Genomic DNA, 20,663 nt, shown 5'->3' on the forward strand with positions numbered 1-20,663 from the left:
GGTCCCCCATGCCAACTTCTAGACCTATTCATTAGCCTTAGATTACATCTGAAGGCACTCTTTCTGGCTTGTATCACTGGATCAAAGCAGTGTCTAGTTGAATTAGGGCCTTTATTTGTGGGGTCATTTTGCTTTACATTTTTCGAGAGGAGTTAGTGAAAACTATGAGAGGTAATAGATTCAAACTTTGCCTCTAGTGTAGAGTCTTGAAAAAATTGCCTAGTTTGATTGTTGAGGCTTATAACAATACTAATCTTCCTTGCTATTCTGTGACCTTTCAAGTGAACTATTAAGTTAGTACATTCCGATGCAGATGCGATCTCTAATTTTAAGCACCGGCTTTAACATATTGTGGTCACTCAAGGACGTGTCTACAACTTCAAAAATGACAAACAAATCAAACAGAAAAGGAGTGAAAAAGAAATAGTCAATTCAGGATCTCAAATCTCTACTTAGCCAAGTACTCTTCCATGGAATATCACCCTCAATGTTTCCATTTGCTGTTCTAGGGCTCCAGTTTTCAAAGAATTCACCCTATTTTTTTCCATGCTTATAACTTGTTTTCCTAAACTACAGATTTCTAATTGCCGAGTTGTTATTCCCATTCACGGCAGTCAAGTTATCTGAATTAAAGACACCAGCTAACATATTATTTTGCCCTTCCATATCAGCAAGAAAATGGTCACGTTGATTCCAGAAGCTAGGTCCGCACTCAAATAATAACAAAATAATACAAATAATAATAGTCATAAATTCTCCTTTTAAAGTAACTTGTAATTGTTACGGGCAAAAGGCCATAGATAGTGTTAGACACAATTTCATACTTTTCTAAGATAATATTCTTTATCATGATTAGGAGACCTGCTGATGGACACCCCTCGCTGAGGAAGTTGCTAATTGTTGTATTATTGTATAACCATCCACAACCATGTTTGAGGGTAGCCACAACTCTTGTAACAAAATAATACAATTAGTACTGATTTCTTTTTTTTAATGTCATCACTGTTTAAGAAACTATTGAAACCCCTTGTATTCCAAATAAGAACTGCCAGGCTGTGAACATTCACTTTCTTGCTAAAAACCTGTGACTCTATCTCTCAGACTTTGAAAATCCCCTATTCAATTTTGAGTAAGCCTACACTAATCATCTTGGTCCTTTTTAAAAATCAATTGTGGAGAGTTTGGGCAAGTTATTTTTAAAAACTCTCTTTGCTATTCCTTGGACCCATATTGAATAGCAGTTTCAATTTCCCCATTTCTCCATCCTACATCAATTCTCTGAGTAACATGGAGTAACAACATATCCCATTTGTATTATGGCCTCCACTTCAGCCAACAGCATCTTAACCGCTATCTTAGAAGGGATAGTAAGTTGAACCACATCCGTCCTGGTAGATTTCATCTATTAAATGAACTTAATATGTATTTTTTGATGTTAGGACACAGAAGCATGGGATTTCATGGAACAATCTAACAACATTAGTGCAATTTAAGAACACATCATCTGATCGAACAATAAGCTCTAATATTAATCTATGTGGAATATCCTGCTCTAAAAAGCCTGTGTTTTTTGGTTCAATACATGAGTCATTATTTTTTCTTTTTTTTTTTTATTACTTGTATATAATCAAATAAGATTTTTACAAGACCTCAAAGAAGATTCAATCACAGAAAAGAAAGATTTGCAGAAACATCACAAAGGGGACAAGAACAGAACTTCCGCCAGTAGAAGATATTCAAGAATCAAATATCAACGTTCACTTTGGTTTTTTCCATTGCTAGATTTAGAAGTTTTGCAGACGCCGTGTGCCATTGCGTCTTGTCCCCAGTGATTAGGCGATTCCACCAGATTTCTTCATTACCAGGAAACGAATTTACTGTCAGAGGGCTGAAAAAGGCGATCCTTGCTTGGTGCAGGGCAGGACAGAGCCTTAGCAAATGCCTAAAGGATTCTGTCTCATCAGAATTTTTACAGAGTCTACAGGCTTTTGCCATGGATCCTGTTCTGATCGCAAGAATTTCCTGCGTCGCCAGGATGTTAAGACAGGCTTTTAAAAAGATTCTCATCAATGCTTTATTTGGATATCTTTTACAATATGCCATTGGTTCTTTCAGTTTATTGATAGTCATTGGGAGATGAACTAGTAGTTTATTGCATGATGCTTCTTCCGTAGTCGAGATCCAGTTGGTATATTCCAATTTAGGTCCTCTTTACAACACGCAATTTCCTGTAATTTCAAATTTTGGTCCATAGCCCACTTATTCATTGCGTGATTATTGCCTATCTCAATCTCTTCTGCAATCATGCAGTAAATTTCAAGGCTCTCAGGATGGATGAGTTTCCTGTATAGTTGTAAGGCGGAGATGTCTACCACTGCTTTTAGGGAAACAAGGCCAAGTTCCCGTCTTATCGGAGCTACAGCAGTGGAATTTGGTAGGCCCAAAACGGATCTCCAGATGAAACCCGATGGAATAGACGGGGTAGCATCCATACCATATGTCTGCGAGCGAATAATCTTGGCCTTATAGAAGCTGATCGCTGGTTGGAGAGAGAATTTACCATATTTTCGGTCAACTGCTCTCAGTTGTGCAGCTAAATTCTTTGCCTTCGACCATAGACCATAGATCGTTTTGCATGTTCCGGGCCCTCTTGGTACTGTCAAGTTGCACTCTGAGATATTTGAAAGTCTCGACCACTTCTATTTTTGTGTCATTGAGGAGCCAGTTGAAAGTCTCTTTTTTTTTAATTCCTGGTTTTTGGAGAATCATTATCTTGGTTTTTGATTTGTTAATTTCCTGGTTGTTTTCAGCGGTGTAGGCTGTAAGATTATCCAGTTGACGTTGCAGCCCGACCTGGGTCTGATCGAGTAATATCAGGTCGTCTGCGTATAAAAGTCTCAGGACCTTAGTATTACCTATTTTTGGTGGAAATGATCTGATTGTGGATTGGGTCTCTTTAAAGTCTCCGAGAAAGTATATGAACAAGGCAGGAGCCAAAGGACATCCCAGCTTTACTCCACGGAAGGTAGGTATAGATTTCGAGATTAAACCTTGGTTATTTAGACAGACTTTTATATTGGTGTTGGAGTGTAGATGGATTATTGGATCCAAGAGGCTCTCAGGGCATTTCCAGGACTTAAATTTGAGCCATAATTTCTGTCTGTCCACTCTGTCGAATGCTTGGGACAGATCGACAAACGCTAGAAATATACGTGGGGATCCAATCAGAACTCTGTCTTTAAGTAAGTTCAAACACAGTATGTTAGCACTCGTGCTGGCATTTTTTTGGAATCCTGTTTGAAGAGAGTCAGAACACCGTGCAGTGGCAGCCCAATGACGGAAGTGGTTCAAAAGAATTGTGGCGAATACCTTTCCAATTACATCCAGCAGGGCTATCGGTCTATAATTCAGAGGGTCGTCTCTGGTGCCCTTTTTGAAGATCGGGACGATCAGAGCTTTCGTCCATGACACCGGGATGGTTTTACTCTCTCGGCATACTTCAAAAATTGAGCTAATAAGGTTGTCCCACTCATCCGGATGTTGTTTATAGGTCGCAATTTGTGAGCCTGTCTGGGCCCAAAGCTCTTGACGACTTTAGTTTCAGAATAGTTGATTTAATCTCGACAGTCTCTGTCTGGTCCAACCAGACTGAGTCCTTTTGTTGTCTGGTTTCGTTAGCACTGCCTTTTGCTGGTTCAAACAGGTTCAGGAAATGAGCGGTCCATTTTTCTTCCGACACTGGATTGGGCATCTGTGAGTTTGGAAGTTTGTTCGATTTATTAATTAATGACCAAAAGTCTCAGGATTTTTTATTTGCCAAAGCCTTCAGCATCTCTTCGGCATCTGATTGATATAGGACACCTCTTGAGTTTCTCAGCCATTGTTCGTAGTTTCTTGTTTCAACCATAAGTTTTTCCCAAAGTATAGGTTGATTCAAAGTTGTTGCCTTTCTTTTTAGTTTTCTTATGAATCTACGTTTGCTGGCCAGAGCTGAATTATATTCATGAGTGTGGTGATTAATAGGATGGCTACAAATCTTCCTCGGTTTTTTAAAAGGAAGTAGAAGAGGGATGTAACTCGATCTTGCCATCTCCGTTCTCGATGTAGGGTCAGACATTAAGATGGAGAATTGGTCTGTGAGTTTATGAACGTCAGAGGCGATCATGCATAGCCGAGTATGTTGAGGATTAGTCTCAATGGCTGTGTCATAATATTGAGGTATGCTCCGATTACTTCTGCAAGTGAGATTCAGTAGGTTGTGGTCACTATACTTTGTTTTGATAACTTCAAAGGCAATTATATTGTGGAACACTGATTCAGAGACAAAGATGTAGTCGAGAGTAGCTGAAGACCCGCCACGCTCCCATGTCGGTAGTAACGAGTCTCGCTGTATGGCAGTGGCAGAATTCAGAAGGTTTCTGGATTTCATAATGGAACTCCACGCCAGACCCCTAGTTATCGCAGAAGATTTATCTAAGTCTTTTTCCTCAGACGTGCTATGGATTGTGCAATTCGCGTTGAGATCTCCGCAAATCAGAATGTTAGGGGATTTGTATTTAATTGCGATCTCATCAATTGTGTGGGCCACTTTGTCGCACATGTTCATTGTAGAAATCTTTTGCGGATTCCAGTAAATGTTTACGATGGTTACCAAGCCTGATGTTGCAGACGTGGGTGAGTTAGTTGGAAAGTTCCATGTGGTCATAACAGCCAGAATCTCATAGCTGCAGGTTATGACTTCTATGATAGATATACCTGATTCTATTTTGGTCGCTGTCAGTAAGCCCGAGGCATGAGTCATTATAACTTTTTGACTGGTTTATAAGAGTAGGTACTTGACGATAGAACTTGGTAGAGGGAAATTGGAAATCTGCATATTCATATCTGCTTTGCGATTCAATTATAGGGCCAGCATTGCTGTTTGTGTTTCTTTATTCAGATTTAAAGATGTCACAAAAGGCTAGGTAGTTGCAGATACATTTGGTCGAAAAGCCTTATCCCCTTTTGGTTGTGTCTTTTTTTCCAGATTTTGTGTTAAACTTGGTTTTAAAACACCAGTTCAAGTCCGATCCCATTTAACATCTAGCTTTATTTCAACTGCTCTTTGTAACATTTTCTTTATCCAAACATGCTGCTTCTTCAGTTAGATTGCGAAGGAACTTTCTTGAGTTTTGCTTGTTCATTTTTGACATCTGACAATTTTTTGACTTCTTGGTAGCCTTTTGCTGAGCTTAGTTATGTTTTGCTAGCACAGAAGTTGGTTCAGGACTCGTCTCTATAATAGTTGTAGCCAAATGTGTTAGTTGCATAGGTTGTGTGTTTTTAGACTGAATGCAATTTTATCTTTATGTCACTTAATTGCATGGAATGTGCTGACAACTTTATTTTAATGTTATCATACATAGACACAAAGGAATTTAGACCCTGTTCAAAGCTGAACACGATGGTGCTGTCAGCTTCACAGTATGTTCTATTTTTGTATTTTATATTTTGTATTTATTTGATATTTATAGAGCACTTCACTCCAAAACGCTGTACAGAACACACTTACAGTACAATACAATGAGGTTTGCAGACTATACAAAATTAGAGTGGAGGAGATGGCTCTTAAGAGTAGTGTGAAGTAAAGAATAAGAATTAATAGAACAAGAGCGGGGGAGAGCATTCCAATGGAGGAGATCAAGCAGGGAAAAAGAATAAAACAATCGTGATTGAGCACACAGGAGGCATGGAATTGATAGTAAAAATAGGGACTGAGAGTGAAGGGAACCAGATGGAAGATTAAAAACACAAGAGAGTAAAGATAAGAAGGAGAATGGATATAGAGAGATTTAAAAATAATACAGAGAACATTTAATATGAGGTGAGTTTGGAAAGAAAGCCAGCCGAGAGAAGATAGAGACAGTGAAGCAGAATCACGAGGAGAGACTGAATATAAAAAACTAATAGAAGCATTGAAGACAGACTTTAGAGGTGCTAAGCGAGAAACAGGAAGACCAAAGAGTGGGGTAGAGCACTAGAACAGATGTGAGATGTCCCATAAAGTATGATTTAGACCTTGACGAGAAGTTGGACTACCTGATGACTCTGAGAAGCTATCATGAGTAAACTGTTGTTCAAGCTTCTAAGATGGCATGTCTTCGAGATCTAACGACCTATAATGTATGCCCATTGTTATGAACGCGTTTGTTTATTAATGGATTTTTGGGAGAGGAATTATACTGTTGATCTTTCAAGAGATCCAGCTGCAGAATACTTCAATTGTTTATAAAATGATTCTCTTCCATAGAGCATATTCTGCTCTTTGTATTTTGCCAGGCCTCCGTGCTGGTGCCAGTGCCAGCAGCGGGGTAAAAGTCATTGATCTTCTTTTGGGTGGTAACATGTTTATGCAACGATTTGAAGGGAATGCCTTTTTTAATATTGGCCGAGTCGGCTGCTATTGTCTGAGTATGCAAACTAGCAGAATTACTTAAAACTTTGCTATGATTGTGTGTCTTATAGTTCAATACTATTAAAGTCCTGGGTATATGAACTCGGACTGCACTGGATGAAGTTGAATGTGAGGGGCCAGACATGAAAGCCAGACCCAAAGTTGTCATGTTTATGGTTACAAACTTTTATTTAAACGAAAATGGGTTGGGAAAATGCCTCTCTGGTCCAATTCTAAAGAGTAGTTTCCCCTACCTAAACACCAAACACCTAAGGATTTTTCTGTGTCAGGATATCAATAACTCGAAAGCTGTCCTTATATCCAAAACGTCCTATCCTATCCTGACCCTCACACTAAAAACAAAACAAAAGTGTGAAACCTTATATTGGCAAAAAGTGTTTCACAACTAATAATTGCAATACCTCCAATGAAAAGTGTTCTCCAAGGTGAAAGACCTTGGACCCAGAGGGTGGTTCCCTTCTCCTGGATTCTTAAATTAAATTGCATTGTCTCTCCTTGATTCACAAAGTTCCTGTTTGGCAACACATTCTGTAACAGTCTTTCTATAACACAAGTTTCTCCTTTGTCTAGCAAACACTTTCCTTCTTAAATATTTCTTGTAGCTTTACAAATCGCCTTGTGTACTCTCTTACCAGGACTTCTTTTGCATTTCAATTGCCTGGTATCCTTCCTTTGTCGGGACTTCTCTTGTGTTTCAATTGCCTGGTATCCTTCCCTTGCCAGGACTTCTCTTATGTGTTTCACAGTTCCTCTGTATCACCAAAACTGCATATACCATTCTTGGCTTTGTGTATATCACTCTGCTTTAATGTTTGTTCAAACTTTGCCCCACACTTGCATCTCATGCATTCGTATTTTATTGAGGTCTGAATCTGTACTTTTTCTTTTCTGCATTCAAACAATCTTCTTGTGCTTTCCCTATTAGCGATCTTATGATATTCAAATTGATGTTGGCACAGTCACCAGAACTCCCTGGGGTCCCCACTTGCTTTGGGCTGCCTCATTGGTTCTCTCCAGCCTCTCCGGTCCTGTTTGCGCTTCTACGGCGTGCCTCTGCTGCTCTCTTTCCACTCTGGATGGTGCAGACATCCTTCAGGCTTCCTGCACGGCTCAGGGGTCACACGCCTGCTTCCCTTTAGGTCCCGTTAAGGAGAAAACTGCCACTTTGAGCTGCCGTGTGCCCAGGACCTTTCCTGCAATGTATACTGTATTATGACCATGCACATGTACCTGTACATATTTTATTTATTGTAGAATGTACTATGATTATGTAGATGTACCTGTAACAAAGATGAGCATATTCTTGTCTTGTGCGCCCTGTTGCTCCAGGGCATGGCGCGCCCTACAAATAATAAACTAAACTAAACTAAACTAAACTAAACTGCGGCTCCCAGAGTTTCCACGATATATAGCGTTTAGATTGTTTTCCTCAGTGATTTTACATGAAAGAACAGTTTCACAAAAAGGTTCATCAGAAGCAAAAAGGGTCATGTTGGAGCTCTGTGTATTTAGGTCATCGATGGGGTTTTGACCTAAAGAATATTTGGAAGAGGTTTCTTTACTTGCTCTACAAGGGGGAAAAAACAGCTGGTGATAGGCACTTAAGGTCTTGGGTATTAGAGGGTTTACGCATGTGAAGAGGGAGGGATACTGTGTCTCATCCAATGAAGTCATGACATCTTCCCGGTAGTTGTCTTTTCCCATGTGATCCTCCTTCGTATAACCACCCCCAGGGTCAGGATCAGGTAACGGCTGCCGTCCCCTGGCCAGATGGTAGTGGGGTCACCAACAGGGAATTCATTATGATTTCATTGATTCCTCACATAAACCAATAATAGCACTTGATTCTATCACTTTTTTGTGGCTTGTTTTGTAATTCTTACAGGTTAAACCTCATCAGTCATTCCAGAGGCAATTATATGGAGGTGGGTGGGGCGGTGTAGTCCAGCAAACAATCAGCAGGGACTGACTTGCTTCTAAGTTTGTACATTATGACTCGATTTCTTGCGCCTTGCTTCCACCCAAAGCCCACATACTCTGGAGCTTTATGCTTGGTGCTCCTTACTCACACAGTGTGAACATAAATAACAGCATACAAAATGAAAGCAAGGCACTCTAAGTAACGACAGCAATCACTGTTACTCATGTTATTCACTGTCACTGTCTTGACACTGCTTACCAAGAGGTATCAGTCTCCTGCCCATGGACCACGTCCGCAGCCCACGGACTGGCAACATTTACACTTTGCTGCATGCTTCCAAGCAGGCGCAGCACACAGCACGTCATACGACTAACGAGCCAAAGAATGAGTTCTCCATCCGAGCACTGAACAAACAGTGTTGACGAGCCACTGTAGTTTACACTTTGCCGCACACACTTTGGATCTATACACAGTTTTGGCAGGAGCTATATATTTTATTTTTTAAATATATTTGAACAAAATCATGACAGTTTCTTGGTTTTCAATTATGGAAGAAACACAAACTAAAACAAAGGTATGATAACATTATATATTTTCATAAGTTCATTTACAATGTTTATTACACAGAAGATGAGTGGGACGTCTTTATCTTGGTCAGCATCACTGCAGGACGCAGAGGTATGACTCCCTGTATTTTTAAGTGTACTTTGTGTGTATTGGAAATTTTGAATGCTTTATGTTGTGATTGTTTGTTGCCATATGTACATTTATTATGTAATCAGGTCTATTGTTGTAATTGACATGTAATCTGGTCATGTCCATTTTCAACCTATTGCAGAAACTAGCAGATCAGCGTTGATGTCCATTTCATTAGGCATTGGCCAGGGTGAGCCGGTATACATTTCTATTTATGTGGGATTACTTTACTTATTTTCTGACATCCTTGTTTATTTAACCATAGGTTATCAACAAGCTATTTACATTAGTACATATTGATTAGAATTAACAATTCAGAGAGTGTGTCTGAGTGTTTGGTCTGTGGAACTGAACACATTGCTACATTGTGTCTCCATTAACTGCTGCATACACGGAACAGAGTATTTCTACTATTTCTACAAATGCTACGTTAACAAACCTTGCTGGGAGCGAAGCGGCGCAGAGAGTGCATCTGAGTGTTTGGTCTGTGAATCTGAACACATTGCTACATTGTGTCTCCATTAACTGCTGCATACACGGAACCAAGTCGTTCTACTGTTTCTACAAACGCTACGTTCAAAACATGTGCTGGAAGCGGAGCGATGCGGAGAGTGTGACTGAGTGTTTGGTGTTTGGCGGTCGGCTGTGCTGTCTTGTCTTCTCATACTCTCTGCAACACGTGTAACTGCTGCGGACCCATTAAGGCTGATTTACGTCCCTTAAGATCTAAAACAAGTCACAGGGTAAGAACGAGTGTACTTTTCTTTGGGGACCTTGGCCCAGCACCTGAGACAATCGGGGGCCGAGGGTGCAATATTTCATCTCTGTTTCTTCCGGATGGTTGAGGACATTGAAAACACTCTGATCTCTCTGACCCGGTTGTCTCACTATCACTGTGAGGGAGTCTCTGGATTTTAAAACTCTGTAAAAGTGATTTGCGCCAGGCTAAAAAGACTATTAATCAAACATTTAGCAACAGTGCTGGTGCTTCCGTGTCCCCACTCCCATTGAATGGGGATTAACAAAATGACAAGCGCCTGACTTCCCGGCTGCCAGACTTGTAATAGCCCGGTGGCACCGGGATATCAGGTGCCGGTAATCTTTTACGGGTGCGGCGGTAGCACCGGCAGGGTTACCGCCGGACCCGTAATGAGGCCCATTTTCTCAGTTCTTGCATACTGGTATTTAGTGGCTCCACAATGTCAAACATTGCAAGCTTTTGCACATTTTCCGGACTGATGTTCCTTGAGAAAACCACCTACTATAGTTTCCAGTGCAATTACTTGCTCCCTGCAATACATGTGCATAGGATCTTGAAGAGGTATCACTGGACAATGCTTTTGCTGGCAAAAAGCTTTTGCTAGCAGGTGATTGCTGTAAATACAGGACTGTTGCACTGTCAAAGTACTGCGTTTATCACCGTTAGGACTTTGAAACAAAAAGAAATAGTAAGTTATATGGTCATCCAGGTAAACTAATGTAAATCCTCTTTTGGCATGGATAAGCATGGCTTTGAAATATCTATTGAACGTCTTTATCCAGAAGATTACAAATCACACTAATAGCCACTTACAGACATGTGGGCATTGGCAAAGTAATGCGTGAGAGTCTCCCACAGATCAGGCATCAGTTAGTTATGTGGCATGTGTCGGTCTCTTGCCAAGAAGATCAAATTGGCAGGCTAAAACAAGGGCTACGAATAACTACTGAAATGATCAAAGTTCATATGTAATCATCTCTGATGGAGTTCTAAAAAGTGGAAAAGTGCTGTGTACATACTAGTGGAAAAGGGGGAATCACTTATCAACCATGCTGCTAACAAACATTCATGGTGGGAAAACACAAACTATCATGCGTGTGAACATCTCCCTCTGACCAACTGAGCGTAGCAGAAGAAAAAATGGCTGAAACCAGGGTCGCCTCCTCATAGAGTCCTTCCAAAGATAGTGTGTTTCAATGGACTCAACAGAGATATGAAGTGCATCACATCATTTTGGTGCACTGGAGATTTTTTTTTTTCCCACAATGGGCTTCATCCTGAGTTGGGTGGTATCACAGCGGTAATTGCGCCGGGATACCACCCAACGCTATTAGCATTACCGGCGCTCAGTCTGGCGCCATTTGTACTGGATCCTGAGTTGCGGTGGGGAGTCTAAGGAAGGCATGGTATCGAAGTAAGACAGACACAAGTGACCACAGTTCAAGGGTGCTTATTGAACTTTCACAAGGGGTGTGAATAACACCTATCTAAGCCTAAATCTACAGATGGGAGCAAGCTACAACCATCAAATAATAATAATGCAGTCCCAGTGGAGTCTTGTCAAAATAAAAGGGCCTATACTAAAAAACCTATTGCCAATCCTTACTTCTAATTTACAAATAGTGCGGGGGAATGTTCCCAAATGATGTCAGGATGTTCGGGCCATTGGACTCCCTAACCCATGTTTTCAGCACGGGGCAAGGAAGGTCACTCGTGCCAAGCACACACTGTGGCTTCCTCGACTTGAGGATACAGTTCCAATTCCAGCATCAGGGCCTTCGGTGCCCAAGTCTCTTTTCTCATCAAAGTCTCTTGATTCAAACAAAAATAGAAAGTTATTTTCTTCTTATAATTATGTGATTCGGGTGTCTCTCCCTAGATCCCCATCAGCTGGTCTCAGATCCCTTTTCTATTATTGTAGATCCCCCTTTTCTGGGCTCAGATCCCTTTATTTACAGATTTCAGAAATATTCCTTCTCGGTTGACTCACGGTTCAACCCGGATCCCCCCAGCTGGGGTTAGATCCCTGCTTCACATTCAATTAGTCTCCCTCAGCCGGGCTCAGACCAATTGCAGTTCACGTTATACTTATCGAAGACTTTCGAATGTGCACGGGGATTAGCTTGGCCTGTTGCAGGACCACTTTGATACAAAGTTCCCTTTTTACAATGCAGTTGCCATTCAGTTGGATACCTCAGTACACAATATCTTAGTTGGCTTTTTCAAAGTACATTCACTCCTTTAGTTTACACTTGTTCGCGCCCCTCATCACATGCGCTTCAAATTCTGTCCTTTATGGATTTCTTCATACCATGTTGCCGCTTCCAACCTTGGTTCATACACAAGCTGAATTTGTATCAGTTTCTCCGACTCGCCGGCTGTGCTGCTTTTACTGGTGCAGCTTTCTTGCAGGAGCCAAGGACAGTACCACTGTGGCAATCACTCCTACTAGCCCGGGTTATCGGCACAGGAGCGCCTCGGATACCTTTGATGCACAGCGCAGGTTTGTTCAGCTACAGTTCCCGGTCTTAGGATTCTCACATTCCAAGGCTCATGAAAATAACGGTTTCTAGAGGTCAAGGGTACTTCTCTCCTTGCAACCCTCTCCGCCAACTTTCTCCTTGTGTTAAATCGCCGTCTTGGAACTGCTGCTTCCTTGGGTGCTTTTCTTCACTCAGAGTGTGCTTTCATGCTCTGCCTTTTATCCATGTGGGGAAGTGTGATGGGAGTCAAGTGTGCGTAATGATCAGTAATTGCCTGATCTTGCCTGACCATGGTGTTGGGACATGTCTGGTATTCGGCTCTGCTCTTAGTCCATTGTCACTCATGATGAACTGTCCGTGAGAAAGTGTTTGTGTCGAGAAAGAGTGGGGTGGGGGCTGAACTTCTAGATATCCTACCTGGTAGGATGGGGAAAAGGTGTTACAGGGAAGGGGATACCACGTCCAACCCTTCCGTGTCCCACCTCTACTCGCCAAAGACCCCTCATCCAGGTGATCCTCCTGCACTGGTCCACCCCCAGTAACTGATTCCTATAGCGATGGCCGTATCCTGGCCACCTAGATGACAGATCCCCAGGGCCTAGCGGGTGAGACACCTTCAGGTTTCTCACAGGAGGTAAATCCCCATTACCATTGGGTCCATTGGCTTGAGGTAAAACTCCCACTTTCCACCCAACTAGAGATTGGGCAGAGCAGTAAATGCGGTATTAATAGTATTACTGCCGCATTTTACCGCTACACCCAACTCAGGATGAGGCCTAATGTGTCTAATATACAGGCCCAAAATTTTGCATTTTAGCATGACGGTGTGGAGGCCTGTACTTATCTCACGATTCTTGCTCATAACAAGAATGATGGTTGGTAACAGACTAAAACATCTGGGGTTGCAAGTGAATTGCGTTGCAGACTGAAAATGAAAAAGTGACTGATTCTCCAAGCCTGGTTTCACATCAATGGATTTAGAGTTTCTGAGCAAAGTCACTTTGATAGTCAAGGTGATGGAAACACACAATCTAAGAACAGGTTTTCTTCCCAGAGCAGACTTTATGCCCAACAACATTACACAGGTCAATGTCTTCCCAAGTCCGCCATTGTAGCCAAAGTAACCAATAGATTTAAATAAAACTGTGGTGTTTTCATTGCAATTTGATTTGTACAGTTACTATGTCCTGTTTCAAAAATAAACGTCCATTTCAGAGAAAAATAGAAAATAAAATGTGTCTTTTACATTCGATCATGAAATGTGGTATGTTTATTTATCATTGTGTTTTCTATAGGGTTCCTTTTGGGTCAAATACTTTGGAAATGTTATGTGAAAAAGTGCCAATCACATAGTAAATCAAAATATATTGGCATATATGGTTTCATATGAGTGTTTTTTGACTAGGTCTTTAATATAAAATTTGTAAAAACAAAGAGAACTTGTATATTAACATGCTGCTTATTCTGCTCTCATGATCTCCATGCTGTGAGAAACCCAATGGTATTCTCACTCCTACTCCCCTTGGATCCTCTGAGCCGGTGGTGAGCTAAAAGCCATCACCCTTGGATCCTACCCTTGGGGGTGGACCAGGCATGTCTTGCTAACAAGCCATACTATAGTCATGCAATTAATGGAAAGGACACACACCTGCAAACCCCTTTTCTAGCTTTATAAAAGGGGTGTGTGCAGGAGAGAGAAGGGAGACGCTGATATAATGAAGCGGAGTGGTCGCATGTTTTGTTAGAGCAACAAGCATGTGTTCAAAAGACTCAAAACGTTACAAATCCTTCCTTTGTGAACTAATTAAGTTTGCTGAAGTGGTCACAGGCCTTAAAGGAACGTTTTTGAACGTCTTATGCAACAGAAGGAAAGTTTTGAAAGCATTGTATATTGAATACCGAATTAAAAGGAAATGCAAAGGAAGTAAATGCACATTGAATACCATACTCAAAAGGAATTTTTACATTTAAACAGCTCAGTAAAACGCAGAATGTGGAATGCATGTTGCACACCAGATGAACTTAGAAGTGAATGCATATTGAATACCGTACCAGAAGGGAAATTTAACAATGAAGTAAACCAGTAAAACGCTGGATACTAAGAGGGTAATTCATAGAATTCAGAGCAAAAGTGGCGCATGCGGCTGGCGCACAGTGTGCGCGTGCGGCAGTCTGCGCCAGCCGCTTGCGCCAAAATCCATTTACGCACACAGCGTATTCATGGATTTCAACAACCATAACCAGCCGTGGCGCAGAGTGGGGCAGCGACCCTGCAGCAACGCCAGTTACGCCCCAACCCCTCCGCGTGCGGCATGAACAGCGCACAAATCCCGTACATGGCGCACAGGCCGGTGGACCAGCATACAGCCCCCAACCACGAAAACGTCTGTAAAACTCCCAGCGCACCGCTCCGAATACACGTACCGCGCTGAGCGGGGAGAATCACACACGATAGGCCCTGTGCGAGCGGGGTACGTGTATGACTGGGGTTCGCGGGGAGTTACACACGTGATAGGCCTTAGGCGAGCGGGGTACATGTATGACTGGGGTTCGCGGGGAGTCACACACGCGATAGGCCCTGTGCAAGCAGGGTACGTGTATTACTGGGGTTCGTGGGGAGTTTCACACGCGATAGGCCCTGTGCGAGCAGGGTATGTGTATTACTGGGGTTCACAGGGAGTATCACACGCAATAGGCCCTGTGAGAGTGAGGTACATGTATTACTGGGGTTCACAGGGAGTTTCACACGCGATAGGCCCTGTGCGAGCGGGGTACGTGTATGACTGGGGTTCGCGGGGAGTCACACACGCGATAGGCCTTGGGCGAGCGGGGTACGTGAATGACTGGGGTTCGCGGGGAGTATCACATGCGATAGGGCCTGTGCGAGCGGGGTACGTGTATTACTGTGGTTCACGGGGAGTTTCACACGCGATAGGCCCTGTGGAGTGGGGTACGTGTATGACTGGGGTTCGCAGGGAGTCACACACGCGATAGTCCCTGTGCGAGCAGAGTACGTGTATTACTGGGGATCGCGGGGAGTTACACACGCGATAGGCCTTGGGCGCGTGGGGTACGTGTATGACTGGGGTTTGCGGGGAGTCACACACGCAGTAGGCCCTGTGCGAGCGGGGTACGTGTATTACTGGGGTTCACAGGGAGTCACACACGCGATTGGCCTTGGCCGAGCGGGGTATGTGTATTACTGGGGTGCCCCAATGGGAATTGGCAGTGTGTGTCCTCCCAGGTGAGCTCTCATCACCCTCCCCAGGGCCTGCAGGCAGCCCACACCACAGGGGACTACCCTGCACCCCTGGCCATGCCCCGCAGGCTGCCCATCCACCCTGGCCATGCCCCCCAGCTAGCCCACATGTCACCATGCACAAGTTAGCACCGACTCATGTCCCCCTGCACCTCCCCACCCAGCAGTGACAGGCACCTGCCAGCAGGCCCGACTCATGTCCCCCTGCACCCCCCACCCAGCAGTGATGGGCACCGGCCAGCAGGCCCTGACTCATGTCCCCCTGCACCCCCACACCCAGCAGTGACGGGCACCTGCCAGCAGGCCCTAACTCATGTCCCCCTGCACCCCCCCACCCAGCAGTGACAGGCACCTGCCAGCAGGCCCCGACTCATGTACCCCTGCACCCCCCCAACCAGCAGTGACGGGCACCTGCCAGCAGGCCCCAACTCATGTCTCCCTGCACCCCCCACCCAGCAGTGACAGGCACCTGCCAGCAGTCCCAACTCATGTCCCCCTGCACTCCCCCCACCCAGCAGTGACAGGCACCTGCCAGCAGGCCCCGACTCATGTCCCCCACCAACACGTCATAAAAATGCACAATCATGGCCCTCATGTACACCAAAATCCCACAGCACGCCACCCCAGTCTTGAGATGCTTTCCCAATCCACCCCACACTAACATGCCTATCTCATGACACAAACCAAAAGTCAACTATGTACATCAACACATGTCCGTCACACACACACACTGGGTGCCATTGATTGTGTAAAGCCACATTTTGACATGCATGAACCCAATGAGCGAATACCACACATGGAAGTAAAATATGAAAATGTATTATGAACAAAAAGAATGTAATAAAAAGAAAGCATAAAAAAGTGTCAAACATTAAATGAAATGCATGTCCAAAACATACAATAATGAAATGTAGAACCAATCAAAGAAATCCAAAAGAATATTCGTCCAAACTCTCCGTCCACCAAAGCAAATCCAAAGGAAACGTAAAATGTTAAATCCATTGATCCATGGCGAATAAAAATAAAATAAGTTCTCACAAATCCAATGTTCAACTATGTGCAATGAATGTTCAAAGGTTCCATGAGCCCAACGAAAGAAATGAAACCCATCAAACAAACTACCTAAGAAATAACTATATACAAAAGTGTGGGGCATAGTCCAATCACCCCAAAATAAAGCAAAACGAAAATTAAAGCTATCACTAAAAACTATATACAATGGCGGTGGGCTAGTCCGACGGCTCACTCTCCGATTTCCCGGGCCAGGGCATCATCGAACTCCTGCTCTATGTCCTGGAGGCGGTCCTCTTCCATGGCCCTGAGGGTTTGCAGGGGCGATGCCATGTTCAACTCCAACTCCCTGCGTATTGCCTCGAAGCACTCCATGCCTCAGCGCCCTCCGCATGGAGTTCTCCGCCCTGACCATTGTGAGCCGTGCCTCTTCCGCTCGCAGCCGCTCTGCATCTATGGCCTGGCCCAACCGCTGCCACACGGAAGACACTCCCAATCCTGGGTCCTCCTGCCCTGTGGTCGATGCCTGCCCCTCAGATGTTGATTGCCCCGAGCCATCATCACTCCCACCTTTTTGCTGCTGCTGCTGTGCCTCTGCCCTGGATCTTGATGCCTGCACGTCCTCCTCCGGCTGGGGTGCAGTTGTTGTGGCAGCCACCCCTGCTGGACGTCTGACTCCCGACTGTGGCACGGATGTGTCCTCCACCAGCCTGGCCGCTGGGTCAGAAGCAGCTCCACAGGATACATGGGTGGGAAAATGGCATGGAGGATGACTGGCGCATAGGGGGTTCAGGTGAGGAGGGGGTCGGAAGAAGGTCCAGCATATGGAGGAATCCAGCCCTGGTGACACGTCCCAGTAGGTCAACGCGGTCAACGAGGCATCCGAGATGACGTGCAGTGTCTTCACGAAAACACTGCAGGTCACCTTGCATGCCCCGTTGACGCAACGCCATCCCAGCCAGGACAGGCGCAACCCAGTCCCGGATTGCCACGTCTGCAGGGAGAGGAAAGCCAGTTGTTGTGCGCTCATCCCCTCCCTGAAAACGTGTCTGAACGTAGGCATCCCTGCTGGTGCAGGATGATGCAGTCACAGGATGGGGGACAGGATTACACACAGGCACCTCCGCGGTGGCCTGTGCTGCCTCCTGTCCCTGCCCCTGCACTGCACCACTAGCACCAGTGGAATCCCCACCTCCAGACCCTGTGTGTGTCCCTTCCACGGCCTCCTCCTCCACCAAACCCTCCACCAACCTGGATGACTCTGTGCCATCTTCCTCCGTCGGACCCTGTGGGGTCTCAGCTGCCCCTTCTGCTGCCGAGGAGTCCACCTCTGACCTCTGCCTCTTGGACCTACCCCCAGCAGCTGCAGCCTGGGATGCGGCACCAGACTCCTCACTTCCCGACGAGATGACAACGTGGGAGGGGAGCCGGGCCTTGCGTCTCCGGCTAGTGGTGCGATCCCTGCCGCTTTGCTCCACAGCACCCACTCCGCCCTCTTCATCAGTTGATCCTGCAGACAGGGAGAGATAGAACACAGGCATCAGGGCACTGTAAAATGGACTGATACACACATGACAGTTGTACATGAGTGGCAGTGAAAAATACAGACATGGCATCACACTCCCCAACACACATGTCATTTCAACTCACACACATGAGCAAATCAACAGGAATATTGCACCAGGCAGCACCATCCATACACAAACAACAGCACGAGCAGTCGGAGGTGAGCGTGACGTCACATGAAACACGGGGAGTGCACAACACATGCACACACGCCACCAGACTTACATGCATGTGTACATCTCCACCAACTGTTGCAGTTATGAGATCGCCATCCATGTCACATCTCGCATTCAGCCATCTACATGTCAGTGTCACATACATCCATGTTGCATCACATTTGCACACTTTTTCAAATACACCCACATGAACATGTGCATAGTGCAGATACATGCAGCATGAACCAGCATCCATGTGTGACACCACAACCATGCCACAGTACATACACATAATGTATTACATGGGTGCACCCACACATAAATTTGCACAGCATGCTTACCAACATATACACCATCAATGTTTCTCACACTTGAGAGGAATCACATGTGGCAGGTTCACGTCCCTGTACATAGGCATCCATACATGTCCCTACAAAGACATATGTGCAACCTGCACACTTCTGGCACACCACAACACGCACAGCGTTCAATCAGTATGCATGTACACTTACCGCTCAACTCCAGATGGGTCTTCCTCTCAAGGACCTGGACGTGGAGCGCTGGGCGTATGCATTCCAGGACCCTCATTTGGTTGTCGGTCAGGTGGACCCGGCACCCCTTGGCATCCGCTGTCTTCAAGAGGTGCCGGGCCTTGTTGAGGGTCCTGGACCTGAAGTCCTCCCAGCGCTTCCGGACATGTTTGATCTCGCGGACTGCCACCCCCTCCTCGTTGATGGCAGTCACGATGTCCATCCAGATCCTCTTCCGTCCTTCATTGTCGGCACCTGAACTTCCAAAGAGGGCACCATACTGCCCCAGGACTTCCTCCACCAGGACACCAACTTCACTGGCACTGAAGCTGGTGGCCCTCTGCCTCTCTGGCTGGGGGTTGCCAGTGGTACCAGATGGTGTTGTGTCTGACATGGCAACCCCAGAGGCAGGTGTGTGTGGGCAACTGGTTCCTGGGGCTGGGCTGTGGAGCAATGGTATCCCAGTCGGGAGTCTTCCGTTCCAGCAGGGGTGGTCACAGCAACTGCACCCGTGCAGATGGCTGAGGTGCAGGCAGCAAATAGCAGGGCACGTGGGCAGCAGGCAGGCAGGCAGCAGCAGATGGCAGGTGGGAGCTTGCTCTGGGCTCTGGGGGGCAGGAAAATGGCTTTCTGGGCAGGAGCGTGGTCTTCCGTGTGATGTTGCGTGGCCAGCTTGATACGGAGTGATTTGGCGCGTGAAAAAATTGCACGTCAGCGTGAAATCCGAGGAAAGGCCCTTAGCACGTAAGCACGTCTGTGACGTTACACACGCAGGCGTTTCCCTCGTGACGTGTGCATAGTGATTCAGCACGTGAAAAAACTGCACGTCCGCGTGTTAATGCGTGTAATCAGAGGAAAGGGCCTATGCGCGTAAATGACCTGATGCACGTGGGCGTTTCCCTCAGCACGGGTTAAAGGTGAGCAGCTCCCGGCAGTTCGCTGTACGTGCCTTTCGTGGAGACCGACGTGTGTTTTGCTACTTGTTGTTTCGCGCACCATCACTACTTCACAGCTATCAAGGACTTATCTCTTCTTTTGGCGGGGGTATTGGCTACGCGTGTTTTTCGTTATCACGCTAGTCTGACGGTGAGTCGCGCACGCTATTTTTCCCACTGCGGGTGCCCCTGTGTATCGCATACCCGTTTTTGAGGTCATAGTAGCCTACGTGTCCCAAGTGTATGTGTTTTTCATGTCCCTGGGTGCCACCGCGTACTGTGGGAGGTTAATTCCAAACAGGTGGGCCAGCGGGGTGCGTGCACGGTTTTACTGCAGTTTTGGGGTGCCTGAGCGTTGTGTGACCCGTCATTTCATCACCGGGGTCACATACAGCCTTGCAGGAGCAGGGGTGCTTATAACATCTTGTATCCCACCCCCTTCACCCTAATTGTCCAGGACAATTGTGGTGTACACCTCCCATTGGCACTTCTCCACCTGTGCCGGCACTACTCCATCTATGCCATGGTTGGGAGGCCACCAAAGGTGAGGGGCGCCTCAGCTGGACATACTCCTTGTGGCGGGCGTGGTCAGGGACGTGGCCGGGGTGACCAGGGAGTAGGGGGACACCAGGGTGTCCAGGGTGGCTGCAGAGGGGGAAGAGGCAGGGGTGCTGCAGCTCAGGCGATGTTGAGCCACGTGTTGGGGCCGTCATGCCACCATCACCTGCGGCTGGTAGATGCAGTTCTTGCATCTGGCACTGGTGCCCGTGTGACCCGGCAATCCGTTTCATCGACTGCCACGGGCCCAACGGTAGTGGTAGCTGCATGCGCAGCTGTGGACACCACCACCCAGGCTCAGGGTCTGCCAGCACAGGTTGCATTGGCACTTGAAG

General features: G+C 45.7%; 1 protein-coding gene across 1 annotated transcript in view; it reads right to left on the minus strand.

Moving 5' to 3' along the window:
* Positions 1 to 7,825: 7,825 nt before the first annotated feature.
* LOC138515380 (zinc finger protein 182-like) overlaps positions 7,826 to 20,663 on the minus strand; it is a 36,519-nt gene continuing 23,681 nt past the window's right edge. Inside the window, exon 4 of the mRNA XM_069630242.1 lies at positions 7,826 to 8,021. Coding sequence (XP_069486343.1) covers positions 7,826 to 8,021 — 196 coding nt within the window. The remainder of the gene's footprint in view (positions 8,022 to 20,663) is intronic.

Source organism: Ambystoma mexicanum, chromosome 6q (genome assembly GCF_040938575.1).
Source record: "Ambystoma mexicanum isolate Mex_15411 chromosome 6q, UKY_AmexF1_1, whole genome shotgun sequence".
Taxonomy (NCBI): Eukaryota; Metazoa; Chordata; class Amphibia; order Caudata; family Ambystomatidae; genus Ambystoma; species Ambystoma mexicanum.